Genomic DNA, 18,704 nt, shown 5'->3' on the forward strand with positions numbered 1-18,704 from the left:
GACTATAGAAGAGCAGACTATAGAAGACACTATATAGAAGAGCAGACTATAGAAGAGCAGACTATAGAAGACACTATATAGAAGAGCAGACTATAGAAGAGCAGACTATAGAAGAGCAGACTATAGAAGAGCAGACTATAGAAGACACTATATAGAAGAGCAGACTATAGAAGAGCAGACTATAGAAGAGCAGACTATAGTAGACACTATATAGAAGAGCAGACTATAGAAGACACTATATAGAAGAGCAGACTATAGAAGAGCAGACTATAGAAGAGCAGACTATAGAAGACACTATATAGAAGAGCAGACTATAGAAGACACTATATAGAACAGCAGACTATAGAAGAGCAGACTATAGAAGACACTATATAGAAGAGCAGACTATAGAAGAGCAGACTATAGAAGACACTATATAGAAGAGCAGACTATAGAAGAGCAGACTATAGAAGACACTATATAGAAGAGCAGACTATAGAAGACACTATATAGAAGAGCAGACTATAGAAGAGCAGACTATAGAAGACACTATATAGAAGAGCAGACTATAGAAGACACTATATAGAAGAGCAGACTATAGAAGAGCAGACTATAGAAGACACTATATAGAAGAGCAGACTATAGAAGACACTATATAGAAGAGCAGACTATAGAAGAGCAGACTATAGAAGAGCAGACTATAGAAGACACTATATAGAAGAGCAGACTATAGAAGAGCAGACTATAGAAGAGCAGACTATAGTAGACACTATATAGAAGAGCAGACTATAGAAGACACTATATAGAAGAGCAGACTATAGAAGAGCAGACTATAGAAGACACTATATAGAAGAGCAGACTATAGAAGACACTATATAGAACAGCAGACTATAGAAGAGCAGACTATAGAAGACACTATATAGAAGAGCAGACTATAGAAGAGCAGACTATAGAAGACACTATATAGAAGAGCAGACTATAGAAGAGCAGACTATAGAAGACACTATATAGAAGAGCAGACTATAGAAGACACTATATAGAAGAGCAGACTATAGAAGAGCAGACTATAGAAGACACTATATAGAAGAGCAGACTATAGAAGACACTATATAGAAGAGCAGACTATAGAAGACACTATATAGAAGAGCAGACTATAGAAGAGCAGACTATAGAAGACACTATATAGAAGAGCAGACTATAGAAGACACTATATAGAAGAGCAGACTATAGAAGAGCAGACTATAGAAGAGCAGACTATAGTAGACACTATATAGAAGAGCAGACTATAGTAGAGCAGACTATAGAAGAGCAGACTATAGAAGACACTATATAGAAGAGCAGACTATAGAAGAGCAGACTATAGAAGACACTATATAGAAGAGCAGACTATAGAAGACACTATATAGAAGAGCAGACTATAGAAGACACTATATAGAAGAGCAGACTATAGAAGAGCAGACTATAGAAGAGCAGACTATAGTAGACACTATATAGAAGAGCAGACTATAGAAGAGCAGACTATAGAAGAGCAGACTATAGAAGACACTATATAGAAGACACTATATAGAAGAGCAGACTATAGAAGAGCAGACTATAGAAGAGCAGACTATAGAAGACACTATATAGAAGAGCAGACTATAGAAGACACTATATAGAAGAGCAGACTATAGAAGACACTATATAGAAGAGCAGACTATAGAAGAGCAGACTATAGAAGACACTATATAGAAGAGCAGACTATAGAAGAGCAGACTATAGAAGACACTATATAGAAGAGCAGACTATAGAAGAGCAGACTATAGTAGACACTATATAGAAGAGCAGACTATAGAAGAGCAGACTATAGAAGACACTATATAGAAGAGCAGACTATAGAAGAGCAGACTATAGAAGACACTATATAGAAGAGCAGACTATAGTAGACACTATATAGAAGAGCAGACTTTAGAAGAGCAGACTATAGAAGACACTATATAGAAGAGCAGACTATAGAAGAGCAGACTATAGAAGACACTATATAGAAGAGCAGACTATAGAAGAGCAGACTATAGTAGACACTATATAGAAGAGCAGACTATAGAAGAGCAGACTATAGAAGACACTATATAGAAGAGCAGACTATAGAAGAGCAGACTATAGAAGACACTATATAGAAGAGCAGACTATAGTAGACACTATATAGAAGAGCAGACTTTAGAAGAGCAGACTATAGAAGACACTATATAGAAGAGCAGTAGCAACTTGTGTAAAATCTGTCCATGCTGCTTAGTCTAGGAGATGAAGCTTCTTCGCTTTGTCTCAGCAATCCACATTCTTCACCCTGTAATGGGCATCTTATCACATGAATTAGCATAACCGTTTCCTGCAGGTCATTAGCATTTCCCCCCATGTATCAATTTGTTTCAGCCCCACAAAAGGCTTGTTAGGCCACTTTCATTTATCCATCAGCCATGAAATATTTTTTGGTTTGTACAGTTGGTTGTGTGTGTGTGTGTGTGTGTGTTAACTGTGTCGGTGGTGTGGAGGTGATGGTGGCATTGGCCGTGTGTGTGTGTGTGTGTGTGTGTGTGTGTGTTAACTGTGTCGGTGGCGTGGAGGTGATGGTGGAGTGACGATGGCTGTGTGTGTGTGTGTGTGTGTGTGTGTTAACTGTGTCGGTGGCGTGGAGGTGATGGTGGAGTGACGATGGCTGTGTGTGTGTGTGTGTGTGTGTGTGTGTGTGTGTGTGTGTTAACTGTGTCGGTGGCGTGGAGGTGATGGTGGAGTGGTGTTGGCTGTGTGGGGGAGGGGGAGTTCAGCGTGCTGGGGAGTAACCTGAGAGTAACTCGACTCCTTTTCTCCTCCACAGATGACGGAGGGGAGACTATGCCAGGTGCATCTCCTTGACAACCGGAAACTGGAGCTGCTGGTTCAGGTATGTTCTTAAGAGCGTCTCCTGTCGGCTCCTAACGGCTGTGCGCGAGCGTTAAGGTGAGCCCTGGATGCTTGCCATGAGCGATGCCGGCGCTTAAAAAAAAGAGCCAACGGTGTCCTCACATGTCCTGTCCACTCACACTCCTTAACAACAGTGTCCTCACGTCCTGTCCACTCACACTCCTTAACAACAGTGTCCTCACATGTCCTGTCCACTCACACTCCTTAACAACAGTGTCCTCACATGTCCTGTCCACTCACACTCCTTAACAACAGTGTCCTCACATCCTGTCCACTCACACTCCTTAACAACAGTGTCCTCACATGTCCTGTCCACTCACACTCCTTAACAACAGTGTCCTCACATGTCCTGTCCACTCACACTCCTTAACAACGGTGTCCTCACGTCCTGTCCACTCACACTCCTTAACAACAGTGTCCTCACGTCCTGTCCACTCACACTCCTTAACAACAGTGTCCTCACATGTCCTGTCCACTCACACTCCTAACGTCATCTCTCCCTCTGCAGCCCAAACTGTTGGCCCGGGAACTCCTGGACTTGGTGTCGTCCCACTTTAACCTCAAAGAGAAGCAATACTTTGGGCTCACTTTTATTGATGACACGTGAGTTTCAGCTATTGTCAATCCCCAGCGTTTGTTTGACGTTTTTTCAAATTAAAAATACACTCTACTGTATGTGAACATTTAAACACCCATTTTAGGGGTCTTTTTTTATCGAAATGTATAAAAGTAACATGGATAGTGGTAGAAAAAAATACAATTTCCATTTTAGGTTGATTAATTGTTTTAACACTGAATGGTGGTGTCGGGCGGGTCTCTTCAGGGGCCAGTGCAAATGGCTGCAGATGGACCGAAGGGTTCTGGAACACGACTTCTCCAAGAAGTCCGGGCCCATCCCTCTCTACTTCCTGGTCAGGTATGAAACGCTTGACCACTCTCTTATCTCTAATTCACCTTCTCCAGGCAGAGTGCAGCAGGCAGAATAGAGCCCCACAAGACCGGCCTGGAATGGGGGGGGGGGTCGCTTCATTCACACACACACCACACACACACAGGCTGGAATGAGGGGGAGGGGACTTGTGATTTGGTGTACTTTGTTTGAAGTGAATCTCTAATGTTGATGTTCGGTGTGATGAATTTGCAGATTTTACATCGAGAGCATATCGCTCCTGAAGGACACCACTACGGTGGAATTGTTCTTCCTCAATGCAAAAACTGCCATTTACAACGTAAGTATTTTTGTCTTTTTATGTGTCTGTAATGTTTGCAAGGTCCTTAACAGTTGTTAAGGGCAGGATTTAATTCAAAAGTGTTTCGCTGATGTAAATCTGTCTCTAAGTACTGACATAAGTGCCCTTTAACTGGAAAAGTTGAGACTGAGTCGAGGGTCCCATGCCATGGAAACCACAGAAACCAGGCCTCTGGGCATTACCTTCGGAGGTTAGGAATGGGACTCATCGCATCCTCTGAAATCGATACTTACACGATTAAACAGCCCATGTCTTCGGGCGCTAAACTAGTTTGAGGCAGGGTGAGTGTGTGAGAGGCGCTAAACTAGTCAAATGTGTACAGGAGGTGCTGGTTTGAGTCGGCCGAGAAGGATCGAGTTTGAACGTCAGCCAGTGACACACACACACACACACACACTAGACATACTGTACATCATGCAGGGTGATTTTCTCCTGTTCTCCTGTTACACTGTCTTGTTTTCATCTTTGTTGCCACGGGAACTAAACAGAATTTCCCCCTAACTGAACCGATTGGTTGACCGGGTCCAAATCCTCTGAGCTCGGGCAGTTCTGGCCAGGACTGATGGGCTCTTGTGCTTCTCCGCAGGGAGATATCGAAGTGGAGAGTGAAGTCGTCTTCAAACTTGCAGCTCATGCCTTACAGGTGAGCGCGTCCTCCTCCTGAGCAGGTCTCTCTTGAGCTCTGGCCATGCCTGACCAGCCTGACCCTGATCTGATCATTTCTTTATTTCCTGTGTGTGTGTGTGTGTGTGTGTGTGTGTGTGTGTGTGCGCGCCACAGGAGGCCAAAGGAGACTACACCAGGTAAGCAGTTATTCCAGTGAACATAGTAATTTCTGCACAGGTGACAGTCACACACACAAACACACACACACACACAAACACACACACACACACACACACACACACACACACACACAGTCACACGCACACACACACGTGTCCACCCCAAGGGTGGTGTGTAGAGGCGGGAGGTGGGAGCCAGTGGCAGAGCCCTGTGCAGTCCTGCTGTGGCCTAGTTACACACACACACACACAGACACACACGCACGCACGCACGCACGCACGCACGCACGCACGCACGCACACACACACGCACACACGCACACACACGCACACAAATACACACACACACACACACGCACGCACGCGCGCACACGCACACGCACACACAAACACATATCACACACACACACACACAAACACCCACCACACAAACACACACACGCACACGCACGCACACGCACGCACACATATACACACGCACACACACACACATACACACATACACACACACACACACACACACACACACACCGCAGCAGCAATAGTGTCATTATCTCAGCAGGCCACCTGCTAACCCAGCTGAGATGAAGCCCGCCACCGCCAACCTGCCCAGCATGCTGGGGCCAGCAGCTCAGAGACACGCACACACACACACACACACACATGCGCGCACACACACACACACACACACGTGTACACACGCACACACACAACACATGCGCACACACACACACGTGCACACACGCACGCAGACACACGCACACACACACATGCACGCGCGCACACACACACACACACGGACATGCACATCACTGAGCACACAAACACAAACACACACACGTCACTGAGCGCACACACACCACATGCATACACCTCATCCCTTCTTTCTCTCTCATACCACCCTCTCTTTCTCTGTTCTCTCTCTCTCTCTCACTCATCTGTCTACCCGTCATCCTTCACCCCCACCCCACCCCCCCCCCTCCACATCTGACCAGCAAGCCTGTGTTTACATTTCAATTTAAATATGTAAATGGCTGCTGGCTGTGGGGGCAGTTCCAGCATTTCCACCTGACCATGGAGTGTTGGATGGATGTGCTGCCCAGTTTGTGGAGGAAATTAGAGCTGAAGTGGCTCTGTTCCTGGGATGCATACAGTAGGCTAGCAAGCCTGACGTCAGATCAAATACATACAGTAGGCTAGCAAGCCTGACGTCAGATCAAATGCATACAGTAGGCTAGCAAGCCTGACTTCAGATCAAATACATACAGTAGGCTAGCAAGCCTGACTTCAGATCAAATGCATACAGTAGGCTAGCAAGCCTGACGTCAGATCAAATGCATACAGTAGGCTAGCAAGCCTGACTTCAGATTAATTCAGTTTTAAAATGCATACAGTAGGCTAGCAAGCCTGACTTCAGATGAATTCACTTATAAAATGCATACAGTAGGCTAGCAAGCCTGACTTCAGATGAATTCACTTTTAAAATACATACAGTAGGCTAGCAAAATACATACAGTAGGCTAGCAAGCCTGACTTCAGATGAATTCACGTTTGGCTAGCAAACCTGACTTCAGATGAATTCACGTTTAAAATACATACAGTAGGCTAGCAAGCCTGACATCAGATGAATTCACTTTTAAAATACATACAGTAGGCTAGCAAGCCTGACTTCAGATGAATTCACTTTTAAAATACATACAGTAGGCTAGCAAGCCTGACTTCAGATGAATTCACGTTTAAAATACATACAGTAGGCTAGCAAGCCTGACTTCAGATTAATTCACTTTTAGGATAGCAAGCCTGACTTCAGATTAATTCAGTTTTAAAATGCATACAGTATGCTAGCAAGCCTGACTTCAGATTAATTCAGTTTTAAAATGCATACAGTAGGCTAGCAAGCCTGACGTTAGATTAATTCACTTTTAAAATGCATACAGTAGGCTAGCAAGCCTGACTTTAGATGAATTCACTTATAAAATGCATACAGTAGACTAGCAAGCCTGACTTCAGATGAATTCACTTTTAAAATACATACAGTAGGCTAGCAAAATACATACAGTAGGCTAGAAAGCCTGACTTTAGATGTATTCACTTTTAAAATACATACAGTAGGCTAGCAAGCCTGACTTCAGTGTAAACATGTAAAACAAGGAAACACTGAGCTTAGCTTCAACCACAACAACGTTTACATGGACATTAATATTCCCACTATTGACCTTTTTCAGAATAAGACAATATTGTGATTATGGTGCTCATATGAGTTGTTAACAGAATATTCGATTAATATTCACATTTACATGTCACACAGCATATTCTGATTAGTAAATAGTATATCAAAGTTCTAAAAGTTAATTTACAAAGTTCCTTCTGTAAATGTTTCCATAGTAACCTTATCACTACCTGAGCTATATTGCCTCTATGTCTTAGTATTATGTCGGTTTCTTTCTCGCTCCAAAAGTGTTTTTAATTCCTGACATTATTAACTTGAATGCAACAGTTTTTAACAAATTAGTGCAGCGTGGTTATGATGCTAACTAGATTTAAGCAACATTTTTAGTACAACCTGGAAAATCATTGTGTGGTGGTCAATGTTGATATTGTTGTGGGCCGCCACAAATAAGTCAATGTATGGGAAACACTGTAACAGTGTGTCACCTTGTTCCAGAACATGTTAGCATTCTAACAGTGTGTCACCTTGTTCCAGAACATGTTAGCATTCTAACAGTGTGTCACCTTGTTCCAGAACATGTTAGCATTCTAACAGTGTGTCACCTTGTTCCAGAACATGTTAGCATTCTAACAGTGTGTCACCTTGTTCCAGAACATGTTAGCATTCTAACAGTGTGTCACCTTGTTCCAGAACATGTTAGCATTCTAACAGTGTGTCACCTTGTTCCAGAACATGTTAGCATTCTAAAAGTGTGTCACCTTGTTCCAGAACATGTTAGCATTCTAAAAGTGTGTGTCACCTTGTTCCAGAACATGTTAGCATTCTAACAGTGTGTCACCTTGTTCCAGAACATGTTAGCATTCTAACAGTGTGTCACCTTGTTCCAGTGATGAGACCACCAGGATGGAGCTGAGGAGACTTCCCACCCTCCCCACCAAAGTGCTTAAGGAGCATCCATCACTCGCCTACTGGTACTGTGACCTGCACACATACACACACTACGCATATACACACACACTACGCATATACACACTACGCATATACACACATATACAAACTACACATACACACACTACGCATACACACACTACGCATACACACACTACACATACACACACTACACATACACACACTACACATATACACACTACGCATATACACACACACTACGCATACACACACTACGCATACACACACACTACGCATACACACACTACGCATACACACACTACGCATACACACAAACTACGCATATACACACTACGCATACACATAAATACACAAACTACACATATACACACTACGCATATACACACTACGCATACACACACACTACGCATACATTACACACACTACACATACACATAAATACACAAACTACACATATACACACTACGCATATACACACTACGCATACGCATATGTGTGTGTATGTGTGTGTGTGTGTGTGCGTGCATGCATGCGTAGTGTGTGTGTATGTGTATGTGTAGTGTGTGTGTATGTGTGGGTGTGTGTAGTGTGTGTGTGTATGTGTGCGCACGTGTGTGTGTGTGCATGCATGTGTGTGTGGGAGGTTGCTGTCTGTGATGGAGCATCCGCTCTATCTGTTGAGACGCTCTGAGCAGACACTGTCTCCTGTGTCTGTGTGTGTGTGTGTGTGTATATCTTTGTGTGTGTGTGTATGTGTATATCTGCTGTGTGTGTGTGTGTGTATATCTTTTGTGTGTATGTGTATATCTGCTTTGTGTGTGTGTGTGTGTGTATCTTTGTGTGTGTGTGTGTGTGTGTATATCTGCTGTGTCTCAAAGTTCAAAGTCAAAGTCTGCTTTATTGTCAATTTCTTCACATGTCAAGACATACAAAGAGATCGGAATTGCGTGTCCTACTATCCCACGGTGGAGACAAGACATATTTTACCAATTAGGTCCACAGACAAACATAACATTCAAGTAAACAATATAAAAAGTAAAAATAAGAAGGCACATACAATGAAGAAATAAGAGCAGCAAAATTTGAGTTGAAATTGTGCAAATGTGCATACAGTAGACAGTCAATATAATAGTGCAAAAGTCAGGCCAATAAATGGCTGAGGTAGTTCTGTTTGACCTAAGTATGCAAGTGGCATAGTGGTGCAAGTTATGTAAGAGCAGCAGAGCAGTGTTCAGAAGTGTTTTCAGGACAACAGGACAACAATAACAAGTTGCAAAGTGTGCAAGTGTACAAGTGGAGTAGTGCAAGTGGAGTAGTGCAAGTGGAGTAGTGCAAGGCAGCCATTGTGGGTCCAAAGTCCAGGATGTTATGTAGCTGAGGGGGGAGAGAGTTCAGCATCCTAACAGCCTGGTGTATGAAGCTGTTGGTGAGTCTGGTGGTGCGGGAGCGCAGGCTTCTGTACCTCTTCCCAGAGGGCAGTTGATCAAACAAATTGTGAGCGGGGTGACTTGCATCACTCACAATTGTGGTCGCCTTGCGGGTGAGGTGGGAGGTGTAAATGTCCTTCAGGGAGGGGAGTGAAGCACCAATAATCCTTCCAGCTGTGTTCACTATGCGCTGCAGGGCTTTCCTGTTGTCTTCAGTGCAGCTTCCGCCCCACACAGCGATACAGCTGGAGAGGATGCTCTCAATGGTGCCTCGGTAGAATGTGGTCATGATGGCTGGTGGAGCACTTGCTCGCCTGAGTTTCCGCAGGAAGTACAGGCGGCGCTGAGCTTTCTTCGCCAGTGATGCAGTGTTGGTGGTCCAGGAGAGGTCTTCACTGATGTGCACCCCCAGGAATTTGGTGCTGCTCACTCTCTCCACCACAGCACCGTCGATGGTCAGTGGCAGGTGTTGGGTGTGACCTCTCCGGAAGTCAACAACAATCTCCTTGGTCTTGCTGAATTTCAGCAGGAGGTTGTTGTCCCTGCACCACGTGGTCAGAAGGTCGACCTCCAACCTGTATTGAGTCTCGTCGCCCATGGTGATGAGACCCACCAGAGTTGTGTCGTCAGCAAACTTCACAATGTGGTTGTTGCTGTAGGTTGCAGTGCAGTCATGCGTCAGCAGAGTGAAGAGCAGCGGACTGAGCACGCAGCCTTGGGGGACCCCCGTGCTCAGTGTGATGCTGCTTGAGATATTGTTGCCAACACGTACTACTTGAGGCCTCGGACAGAGGAAGTCCAGTAGCCAGTTGCAGAGGTAGGTACTGAGTCCCAGTTTGTCAAGTTTGCAGATGAGTTGTTGTGGTATTATGGTGTTGAATGCAGAACTGAAGTCTATATACAGCAATCTCACATATGAGTCTCTTTTTTCCAGGTGGGTGAGGGCTGGGTGGAGGGCAGAGCAGATTGCATCCTCTGTGGACCGTTTGGCTCGGTATGCAAACTGGAAGGGGTCCAGGGTGGGGGGGAGAATGGATTTGATATGTGACATGACAAGCCGCTCAAAGCACTTCATGATGATGGGTGTCAGTGCCACAGCTTTCAGTTAGCCCGAGTGATGATGTCTTTTGTGTGGGTCACATCGTCAATGCACTTGGTGATGTAAGAGGTTACAGTGTCTGTATACTCCTCTATGTCTGTCTGGTTGTTGTAAGTGGCTGCCTGCTTAAACATTTCCCAGTCTGTTGTGTCAAAGCAGTCTTGAAGAGCATCGGAGGCTCCCTCAGGCCACACTTTTACCTGCTTGCGAACCGGTTTGTTTGCTTTCACTCTTTGTCTGTATGCGGGCGTTAACATAACAGTGATATGGTCAGAAAGTCCAATGTGGGGGAGGGGGGTGGCTTTGTATACTCCTTTGTGTGTAGTGTAGACCAGGTCCAGGATGTTATCTCCTCTTGTTGGAAAATCAACATGCTGGTGTAGCTTTGGAAGAACAGTTTTAAGATCTGCATGGTTAAAATCTCCAGTGAAGATAGCAGAATCGCAGTAATTTCCCTTGGCAGGTAAAAAGGACGGCATGTGTGTGTGTGTATGTGTATGTGTATATCTTCTGTGTGTGTGTGTATCTGTGTGTGTGTGTGTGTGTATGTGCATATCTGTGTGTGGGTGTGTGTGTGTATGTGTGTGTATGTTTATATCTGTGAGTGTGTATGTATGTGTCTGTATGTGTATATCTGTGTGTGTGTGAGAGCGCGTGTGTGTGTGTGTGTATCTGTGTGTGTGTGTTTGTATGTGCGTGTGTCAGTGTTGCGCGGGTTTGGTCACAAGCGGCCCGCGGTCGCCCGATATTTTAATCAACCCGACCGCAACTCGGACCGCGAATATTAATTAGGACAAAATTATACCCGACCCGCGATCCGACCCGCTTATTTACAAAATGTTTGTTATAGCCTGCATGCAGTGTGACAGGAGGCCATTTCTGTAAAACATGTAATTTATTTGCGAAACTTTATGCAGTAGCTAGAACTACACGCAGGCATGCAGGACATAATGTTTGCGCAGGAGAAAGAATGAGAATAAGAGCGCAAGCACGCAACCACCAAGGATTAGAACACTAGGATAAGATTTGAAGGCCATGGACATACATCTTTCTTTCGAAAACAGAAATGGTGAGGCGAGGTAGGCAAGAGAGATACATTGCTGGTCAAAACGTTAGCGTAAGAACTGGTTTATAATGCTGAATGAAGCACAAAGCTTTACTAAAGCACATCCACTGTTTTAAGTCACAAACACAACGAACTAAGGTAACTTTTATGCATGCGCGAACCTACCGGTAGATATGGCTGTGTAGTCTGTGCCATAACATTTATTCCTGCAGGCTGCCCGTTTTGGCTGTCATACTTTTAAATGGCTTCGCAAGAAGTAGGCCTACATAGACCATAACTTGTACTGTCATCTTCTTTAAGAACTTTACCCAATATTTCCCATAGCCTATATCGCTTTTCCTGAAGGGGTGTCTTTATTATTTTAACTCGCGTCTTCAGCTTCTTTACTGTTGTCTTTACTGTATTGATGCTTTACTGTATTGATGCTAGCCTTCTCGTGATATTTTAAGTAGGCCTATTTGTAGAAAATATATATTTAATTAATTTTAACTGACCCACCCGCAAATGACCCGAATATCATTTAAATATTTTGTTTATGACTCATAACCGCGGGTGACCGCGGTCATCCGCGGGCGACCGCTTAATTTCGGGCAGACCGCGCAACACTGGCGTGTGTGTGTGTGTGTGTATCTGCTGTGTGTGTGTGTGTGTGTGTGTGTGTATGTGTATATCTGTGTGTGTATGTGCATATCTGTGTGAGTGTGTGTATGTGCATATCTGTGCGTGCGCGTGTGCGTGTGCGTGTGCGTGTGTGTGCGCGTGTGCGTGTGCGTGTGCGTGTGCGTGTGCGCGCGTGCGCGTGCGCGTGCGTGTGCGTGTGTGTGTGTGTGTGTGTGCGTGTGTGTGTCTATATGGTGTTGACCGTGTGTCCATCATTCTCTTTTCCAGTGAGGAGCGCGTGATCGAGCACTACAAGCTGCTGCAGGGCCTCACTCGAGGCCAGGCCATTGTCCAGTAAGTATCTGAAAAGCCATGAGTGTGTGTGTGTGTGTGTGTGCGTGTGTGTGTGTGTGTGTGTGTGTGTGTGTGTGTGCTGCTGCAGGGCCTCACCCTAGGCCAGGCCATTGTCCAGTAAGTATTGGAAAAGAGAGGATTAGCCTTATTTGGGCGTCCCAGTGCCCAGTGAGCTGAGACATGATTTGTAGCCAGCTTCATAAATCCACATGGTCTCACCGGTAGGCTCCTGCCAGAAATCAATAAAGCCACATAAAGCTCACACAAAGCCCACCCTTGTCCACCCCTGTCCACTCCTGTTACTGTCACGAGCGAGTGAATCCTCTCTGCTTAAAGTCACTTACACCCACGCATCACTTGTACCCACGTAACAGAGTTATGCCTTGAGGAAGCCACTTACCCATGCCATAGTGCTATGCTATGACTTGAGGAAGCCACTTAGCCATGCCATAGTGTTATGCTAAGACTTGAGGAAGCCCCTTACCCATGCCATAGTGTTATGCTAAGACTTGAGGAAGCCCCTTACCCATGCCATAGTGCTATGCTAAGAAGCCACTTACCCATGCCATAGTGCTATGCTAAGACTTGAGGAAGCCCCTTACCCATGCCATAGTGTATTGCTAAGAAGCCACTTACCCATGCCATAGTGTTATGTTAAGACTTGAGGAAGCCCCTTACCCATGCCATAGTGTTATGCTAAGACTTGAGGAAGCCACTTACCCATGCCATAGTGCTATGCTAAGACTTGAGGAAGCCACTTACCCATGCCATAGTGCTATGCTAAGAAGCCACTTACCCATGCCATAGTGCTATGCTAAGACTTGAGGAAGCCACTTACCCATGCCATAGTGCTATGCTAAGAAGCCACTTAGCCATGTCATAGTGCTATGCTAAGACTTGAGGAAGACTCAAGGAGGGGGAAAGCGAGTGTTCTGGGGGTTCGTTAACTCAAGTGAGATCAATATTTCTTTAATTTCAGGTACTTGGCTTTAGTGGAGTCGCTGCCAACGTATGGCGTTCATTATTATGAAGTCAAGGTAAGCAACTGCGAATGCAACATTGGGATCAATAATGTGGGATCAATACTATGGCAGCGAGAGTCATTTGGACTGATGGGGTTTTTATTAGACCTTTGTAGAGCCGTTGTGATAATGTGAAAGAATCCAAATGGGATTTTCACATGGGATATGTAGGTAGATCTATCATAACACGTCTGAGTGTGTGTGTCTGTGCGTGCGTTTTTGTGTGTGTGTGTGTGTGTGTGTGTGTGTGTGTGTGCATATGTGTGTATGTATGTGTGTGTTTCTGCCCTCCCCCCTCTACAGGACAAGCAAGGACTCCCGTGGTGGCTTGGAATCAGCTACAAAGGCATCGGTCAATATGACTTACAAGACAAAGTCAAGCCACGCAAGGTAATATGTCAGCTACAAAGGCATCGGTCAATATGACTTAAAGACAAAGTCAAGCCACGCAAGGTAATATGTCAGCTACAAAGGCATCGGTCAATATGACTTACAAGACAAAGTCAAGCCACGCAAGGTAATATGTCAGCTACAAAGACATCCGTCAATATGACTTACAGGACAAAGTCAAGCCACGCAAGGTCATATGTCAGCTACAAAGGCATCGGTCAATATGACTTACAACAGCGGTCCCCAACCAACGGGCCGCAGGACATTCCTAACCGGGCCGTAGCCTACGACATGAGTTTTAAAAAAAAATGCATGCAAACTAAACTAAATTTAATTCGCAATAATGTCACGTTTTTACATGGCATAGGCCTATATGCAGTTGTTTGATTGCACGCATGTTTGCATTTTGCAAGGTCTATTTTCTTACGTCTGTCTGTCCCGCCTTCAACGCTTTACATATTGCCTTCAGCGCTGCGCAGCCTCAGGTCAGCTCACTTCACTTGATCAGTTCTTGGCGAACGGTAGTGTCACACGAAGTTAGCTAAACTGCTAGAATGAGCATCAAAAAACAAGCATCTTTAGCAGGTCACTGGCCAGAGTGTCTGAGTTGCGAGAGCCGCTGCAGAGATTTCTTACAGAAAAAAAGTCACCGTTAGCTGCACATTTTAGTGATGAGGACTGGGTGTCAAAACTCGCTTACCTGTGTGACATATTCGGGTTGCTTAATGACCTCAACCTGTCACTCCAGGGGAGAATGACGACTGTCTTTAAACTGGCAGATAAAGTCGCTGAATTTAAAGCCAAGCTTGATTTGTGGGGACGACGAGTGGACCGGGGTGTATTTGATATGTTCCAAACAGTAGTGGGGGTTTTGGGAGAGACTGAGGCAGGGCCCTTTCTCTCGCAGCTGGTGCGCGATCACCTTGTTGCGCTTTCAAATGAGTTTGAGCGTTACTTCCCATCCTCCAAAGATCCACGGCAAACCAATGAGTGGGTCCGCAACCCATTTGTCAATATCCCGAATAGTCCTAACTTGTCAGCGCAGGAGGAAGAGCAGTTGATCGAAATAGCAAATGTGTGTGTGTGTGTGTGTACATGTGTGTGTGTGTGTGTGTGTGTAAGTGTGTGTGTGTATGTGTGTGTGTACGTGTGTGTGTGTGTGTGTGTGTGTACGTGTGTGTGTGTGTGTGTGTGTGTGTGTGTGTGTGTGTGTGTACGTGTGTGTGTGTGTGTGTACACGTGTGTGTGTACTGGGGCCTTTCTTATGGAGCAGTCTCAGGAGCACGGGCGTAGCTTTAGGGGGGAACCCTACAGTAGGTACTAGTCCCAATTAATATTTTGAGATGACAAAATTGTCCCCGCCAATATTTGAGCAAACTCCTTTGTGCTATTTTAGACTATTCCGACGGCCAGGACGACAGTAAAAGAAACACTGAAACCGAAGGGGGTTTATCTGACACGCACAACATCGTCAAAGCGTAGCCTATAGGCCTACTTCACTTTTGGTGACACTGGCAGAAAAGCGAGGGTGTGTCAGTAAGCTATCAGGGATGTCTACCAATACTAGGGCTGTCACTTTTGTGAAAAAATCCTGTTCGATTTTTGAGACATAAGTGTTCATTGAATCGATTGTAAAATCGATTTTTTATGTCTAAAGACGTTTCCATTTTCAACGCCAAATATAGGCCAATCCACAAACAACTAACAGGCATTAGGACGAACGTAAAGAGGGCGCTTGTAGACGCACAAGCCAGCAATATTGCTGATGATTTATTGGCGTGAAGTTTCGTGCACAATGAAGTGCAACATTCTCGAAAACCAGTAAGCCGAGTGTACTGCCATTACATCAGTGACATAACTGCAGGCTTCAACGTAGCTGTGGTCTGTGTAGCCATACCGCTTTGTTCTTCTCCATAGTTTAATATACCAAAAATCCGAGGTACTTCCACATCGAACTCCTCAAGTTATTAGGGCCTATCACTAGTCTCTCTACATGTCGCACAGGTCGATTGCGTTGTCCTCCATTTTTTGGCAAAACACGAGCAGCACAGCAGCTGATTGAAACAGCTGTTCCCGGTGCGTAAAATTGGTGGGAATTTTCTTTTTAGCTTTCGCAATGTTTACTGCACTTCGGAATTCTTTTATATTCTTATATTCTTGTTTGTGAATTTTGTTACATCTATCTTTTTTATTTGTTTATTTCGTTTAAAATTAATAGTGTAAATATTTGGTTAAAATCGATTCCCTATTTTAGTTTTCGAAACTTGTGTTGTTTGGTCCAATCGATTGTGCAATCGATTTTCGAACGTAAAAGGACAACCCTAACCAATACCCCATAAAAGGCCAGTGTAAAACATTTTAATATTCCCTTTGTCCTTCAGCATGCACATTTTGTGCTTTGTATATCAGCTATGCCACCAAGGAAGAAAAGGAACATTTAAAGTTTTGTCATTATGCAGAGTCTAAGTAGGCAAAGGAACATTTAAAGTTTTTTCATTATGCAGAGCCTAAGTAGGCAAAGTAACTAGCCATAAAAAACTGGCAAGTAGGCTACATTCCAACTGGTGACCAGGCTTTCAAATGCGGATTTTACTGTGTCAAATATATATAAAGAATATATACTTTTTTGATCCCGTGAGGGAAATTTGGTCTCTGCATTTATGCCAATCTGTGAATTAGTGAAACACACTCAGCACACAGTGAACACACAGTGAGGTGAAGCACACACTAATCCCGGCGCAGTGAGCTGCCTGCATCAACAGCGGCGCTCTGGGAGCAGTGAGGGGTTAGGTGCCATTGCTCAAGGGCACTTCAGCCGCGGCCCACTGGTCGGGGATTGAAACGGCAACCCTTCGGTTGCAAGCCCGAAGCCCTAACCAGTAGGCCACGGCTGCCCCAAGCTGTTAGGATATTACCCAGGATATTGTCACAGCTAAACCTAGCTTCTGTAATCTTTCACCCAAGGGCAGGAGTCACGTTGAGTACGCACGGAGTCACGTTGAGTACGCATGGACAGTCGCATAGAGCACGGAGTAGTTCAGCATGTCACGGACTTTATTGGGCTCCCAATCTTGCAGTCGCAATAAACAATGAGACATTTTGCTGTTCCTGTACTCTGTTTATGTAGGCTAATGCATTTGTGAATGTACTGTAGCCTGCACAATGCAAATAAATAAAAGATCATCTATGGTGCATTTCCATACAGTACTCATAGAAATGAACATTGCGAGACACTTATGTCTTCTATTATCTCATCCCAGAAAGATTTTCTTTGACTTTTGACAGTTTTTTGAACATTTATTTTATCTAATGACATGGCAAACATCCACATGTACTTGCACTATGCAAAACTATTTTACACTAGCCTAAAACCGTGAGACTGAAAGCTAATTACGTTCAGGTTCTTCTTAAAGTGGCAGGCACTCAATTAGACTTACACACCACAAATGTGATGATATTAAAGACAAGTGTAGCCTAATAATTTAAATATCAATATGATGTATTCAAATTACTAAATATGTTTAGCTATTAGTAATTATGCAGATCATAAAATACTATAAATAATTAACAATATATATAAAGTTTATATGAAATCCAAAATATGAAATAGAAACCTATGACAACCATCACTTTCTATATGTGTGTGTGTGTGTGTGTGTGTGTGTGTGGAGGGTCAGTCTAAATCTATGATCGCCACTGATGTGAATGATCACACCACATTCAGTATTACTGATGGCATCAAGGTGGTGTGGGCCCCCCAAATCAAATCAATTTAAAAAAAATATCAAAAGTATCAAAATCGAGACTCTTCACTTGGTATTGAAACAATAATGTTGGTATTGTGACAACAGGAGTTGGGGATGTGTCCCCACCAAAGCTGAGACCTAACCTACGCCCTTGCTCAGGGATGTGTGTGTGTGTGTGGGGGGGGGGGGGGGGGGGGGGTTGCATGGATGTGAGTGTGCGTGTGTGTGTGTGTGTGTGGGGGGGGTTGCATGGATGTGAGTGTGCGTGTGTGTGGGGGAGGGTTGCATGGATGTGAGTGTGCGTGTGTGTATGTGTGCACGTGTGTGTGTGTGCACAGGGGTGTTTTTATGATATAGCCACTGCTGTTGCTGTGTGTTCCTCTCAGAAACACTGCACTAACACTATCTGACCAAGGCATCTCGTGTGTGTGTGTGGGTGAGGGCATCTCGTGTGTGTGTGTGTGTGTGTGTGGGGGGGGGGGGGGAGGCATCTCATTGTGATCATATTGATTTGTTTGACCGCTGCTCTGCGTCACGGTAGTTTCTGTCACAGACACACTAATGTGACACACTCTGAAAAGAATCTGTGTGTGAATGTGTGTGTGTGTCTGTGTTTGTATGTTTCATATATTTGTTTATATGGCAACCTGTCCCACTGGTTCTAGGCAAATGAGCGTATATGTAAAACACCATGCACATTAGTGTCATATGGGCGTATATGTAAAACACCATGCACATTAGTATCATATGAGCGTATATGTAAGAGTGGCTCACAGGACACACCCATGAACAGTAGTGTCAAATGAGTGAGTGAGTGAGTGAGTGAGTGAGGGTTTAGAGAGAGTGTGTGTGTGAGAGAGAGAGAGAGAGAGAGAGAGAGAGAGAGAGAGTGTGAGAGAGACAGAGGGAGAGTGTGTGTATGAGAGAGAGAGTGTGTGTGTGTGAGAGAGAG

General features: G+C 44.5%; 1 protein-coding gene across 1 annotated transcript in view; it reads left to right on the forward strand.

The window, feature by feature from the left end:
• frmd4bb (FERM domain containing 4Bb) overlaps positions 1-18,704 on the forward strand; it is a 39,090-nt gene that overhangs the window by 1,760 nt on the left and 18,626 nt on the right. Inside the window, exons 2-11 of the mRNA XM_076277508.1 lie at positions 2,828-2,893; positions 3,422-3,516; positions 3,737-3,829; positions 4,058-4,142; positions 4,750-4,806; positions 4,944-4,966; positions 8,006-8,089; positions 12,529-12,594; positions 13,574-13,631; positions 13,920-14,006. Coding sequence (XP_076133623.1) covers positions 2,828-2,893; positions 3,422-3,516; positions 3,737-3,829; positions 4,058-4,142; positions 4,750-4,806; positions 4,944-4,966; positions 8,006-8,089; positions 12,529-12,594; positions 13,574-13,631; positions 13,920-14,006 — 714 coding nt within the window. The remainder of the gene's footprint in view (positions 1-2,827; positions 2,894-3,421; positions 3,517-3,736; positions 3,830-4,057; positions 4,143-4,749; positions 4,807-4,943; positions 4,967-8,005; positions 8,090-12,528; positions 12,595-13,573; positions 13,632-13,919; positions 14,007-18,704) is intronic.

Source organism: Alosa pseudoharengus, unplaced genomic scaffold, assembly GCF_046254945.1.
Source record: "Alosa pseudoharengus isolate Yale_2024_CS ecotype anadromous, Long Island Sound unplaced genomic scaffold, YU_APseudo_1.1 YU_APseudo_1.1_scf_9, whole genome shotgun sequence".
Classification (NCBI taxonomy): domain Eukaryota; kingdom Metazoa; phylum Chordata; class Actinopteri; order Clupeiformes; family Clupeidae; genus Alosa; species Alosa pseudoharengus.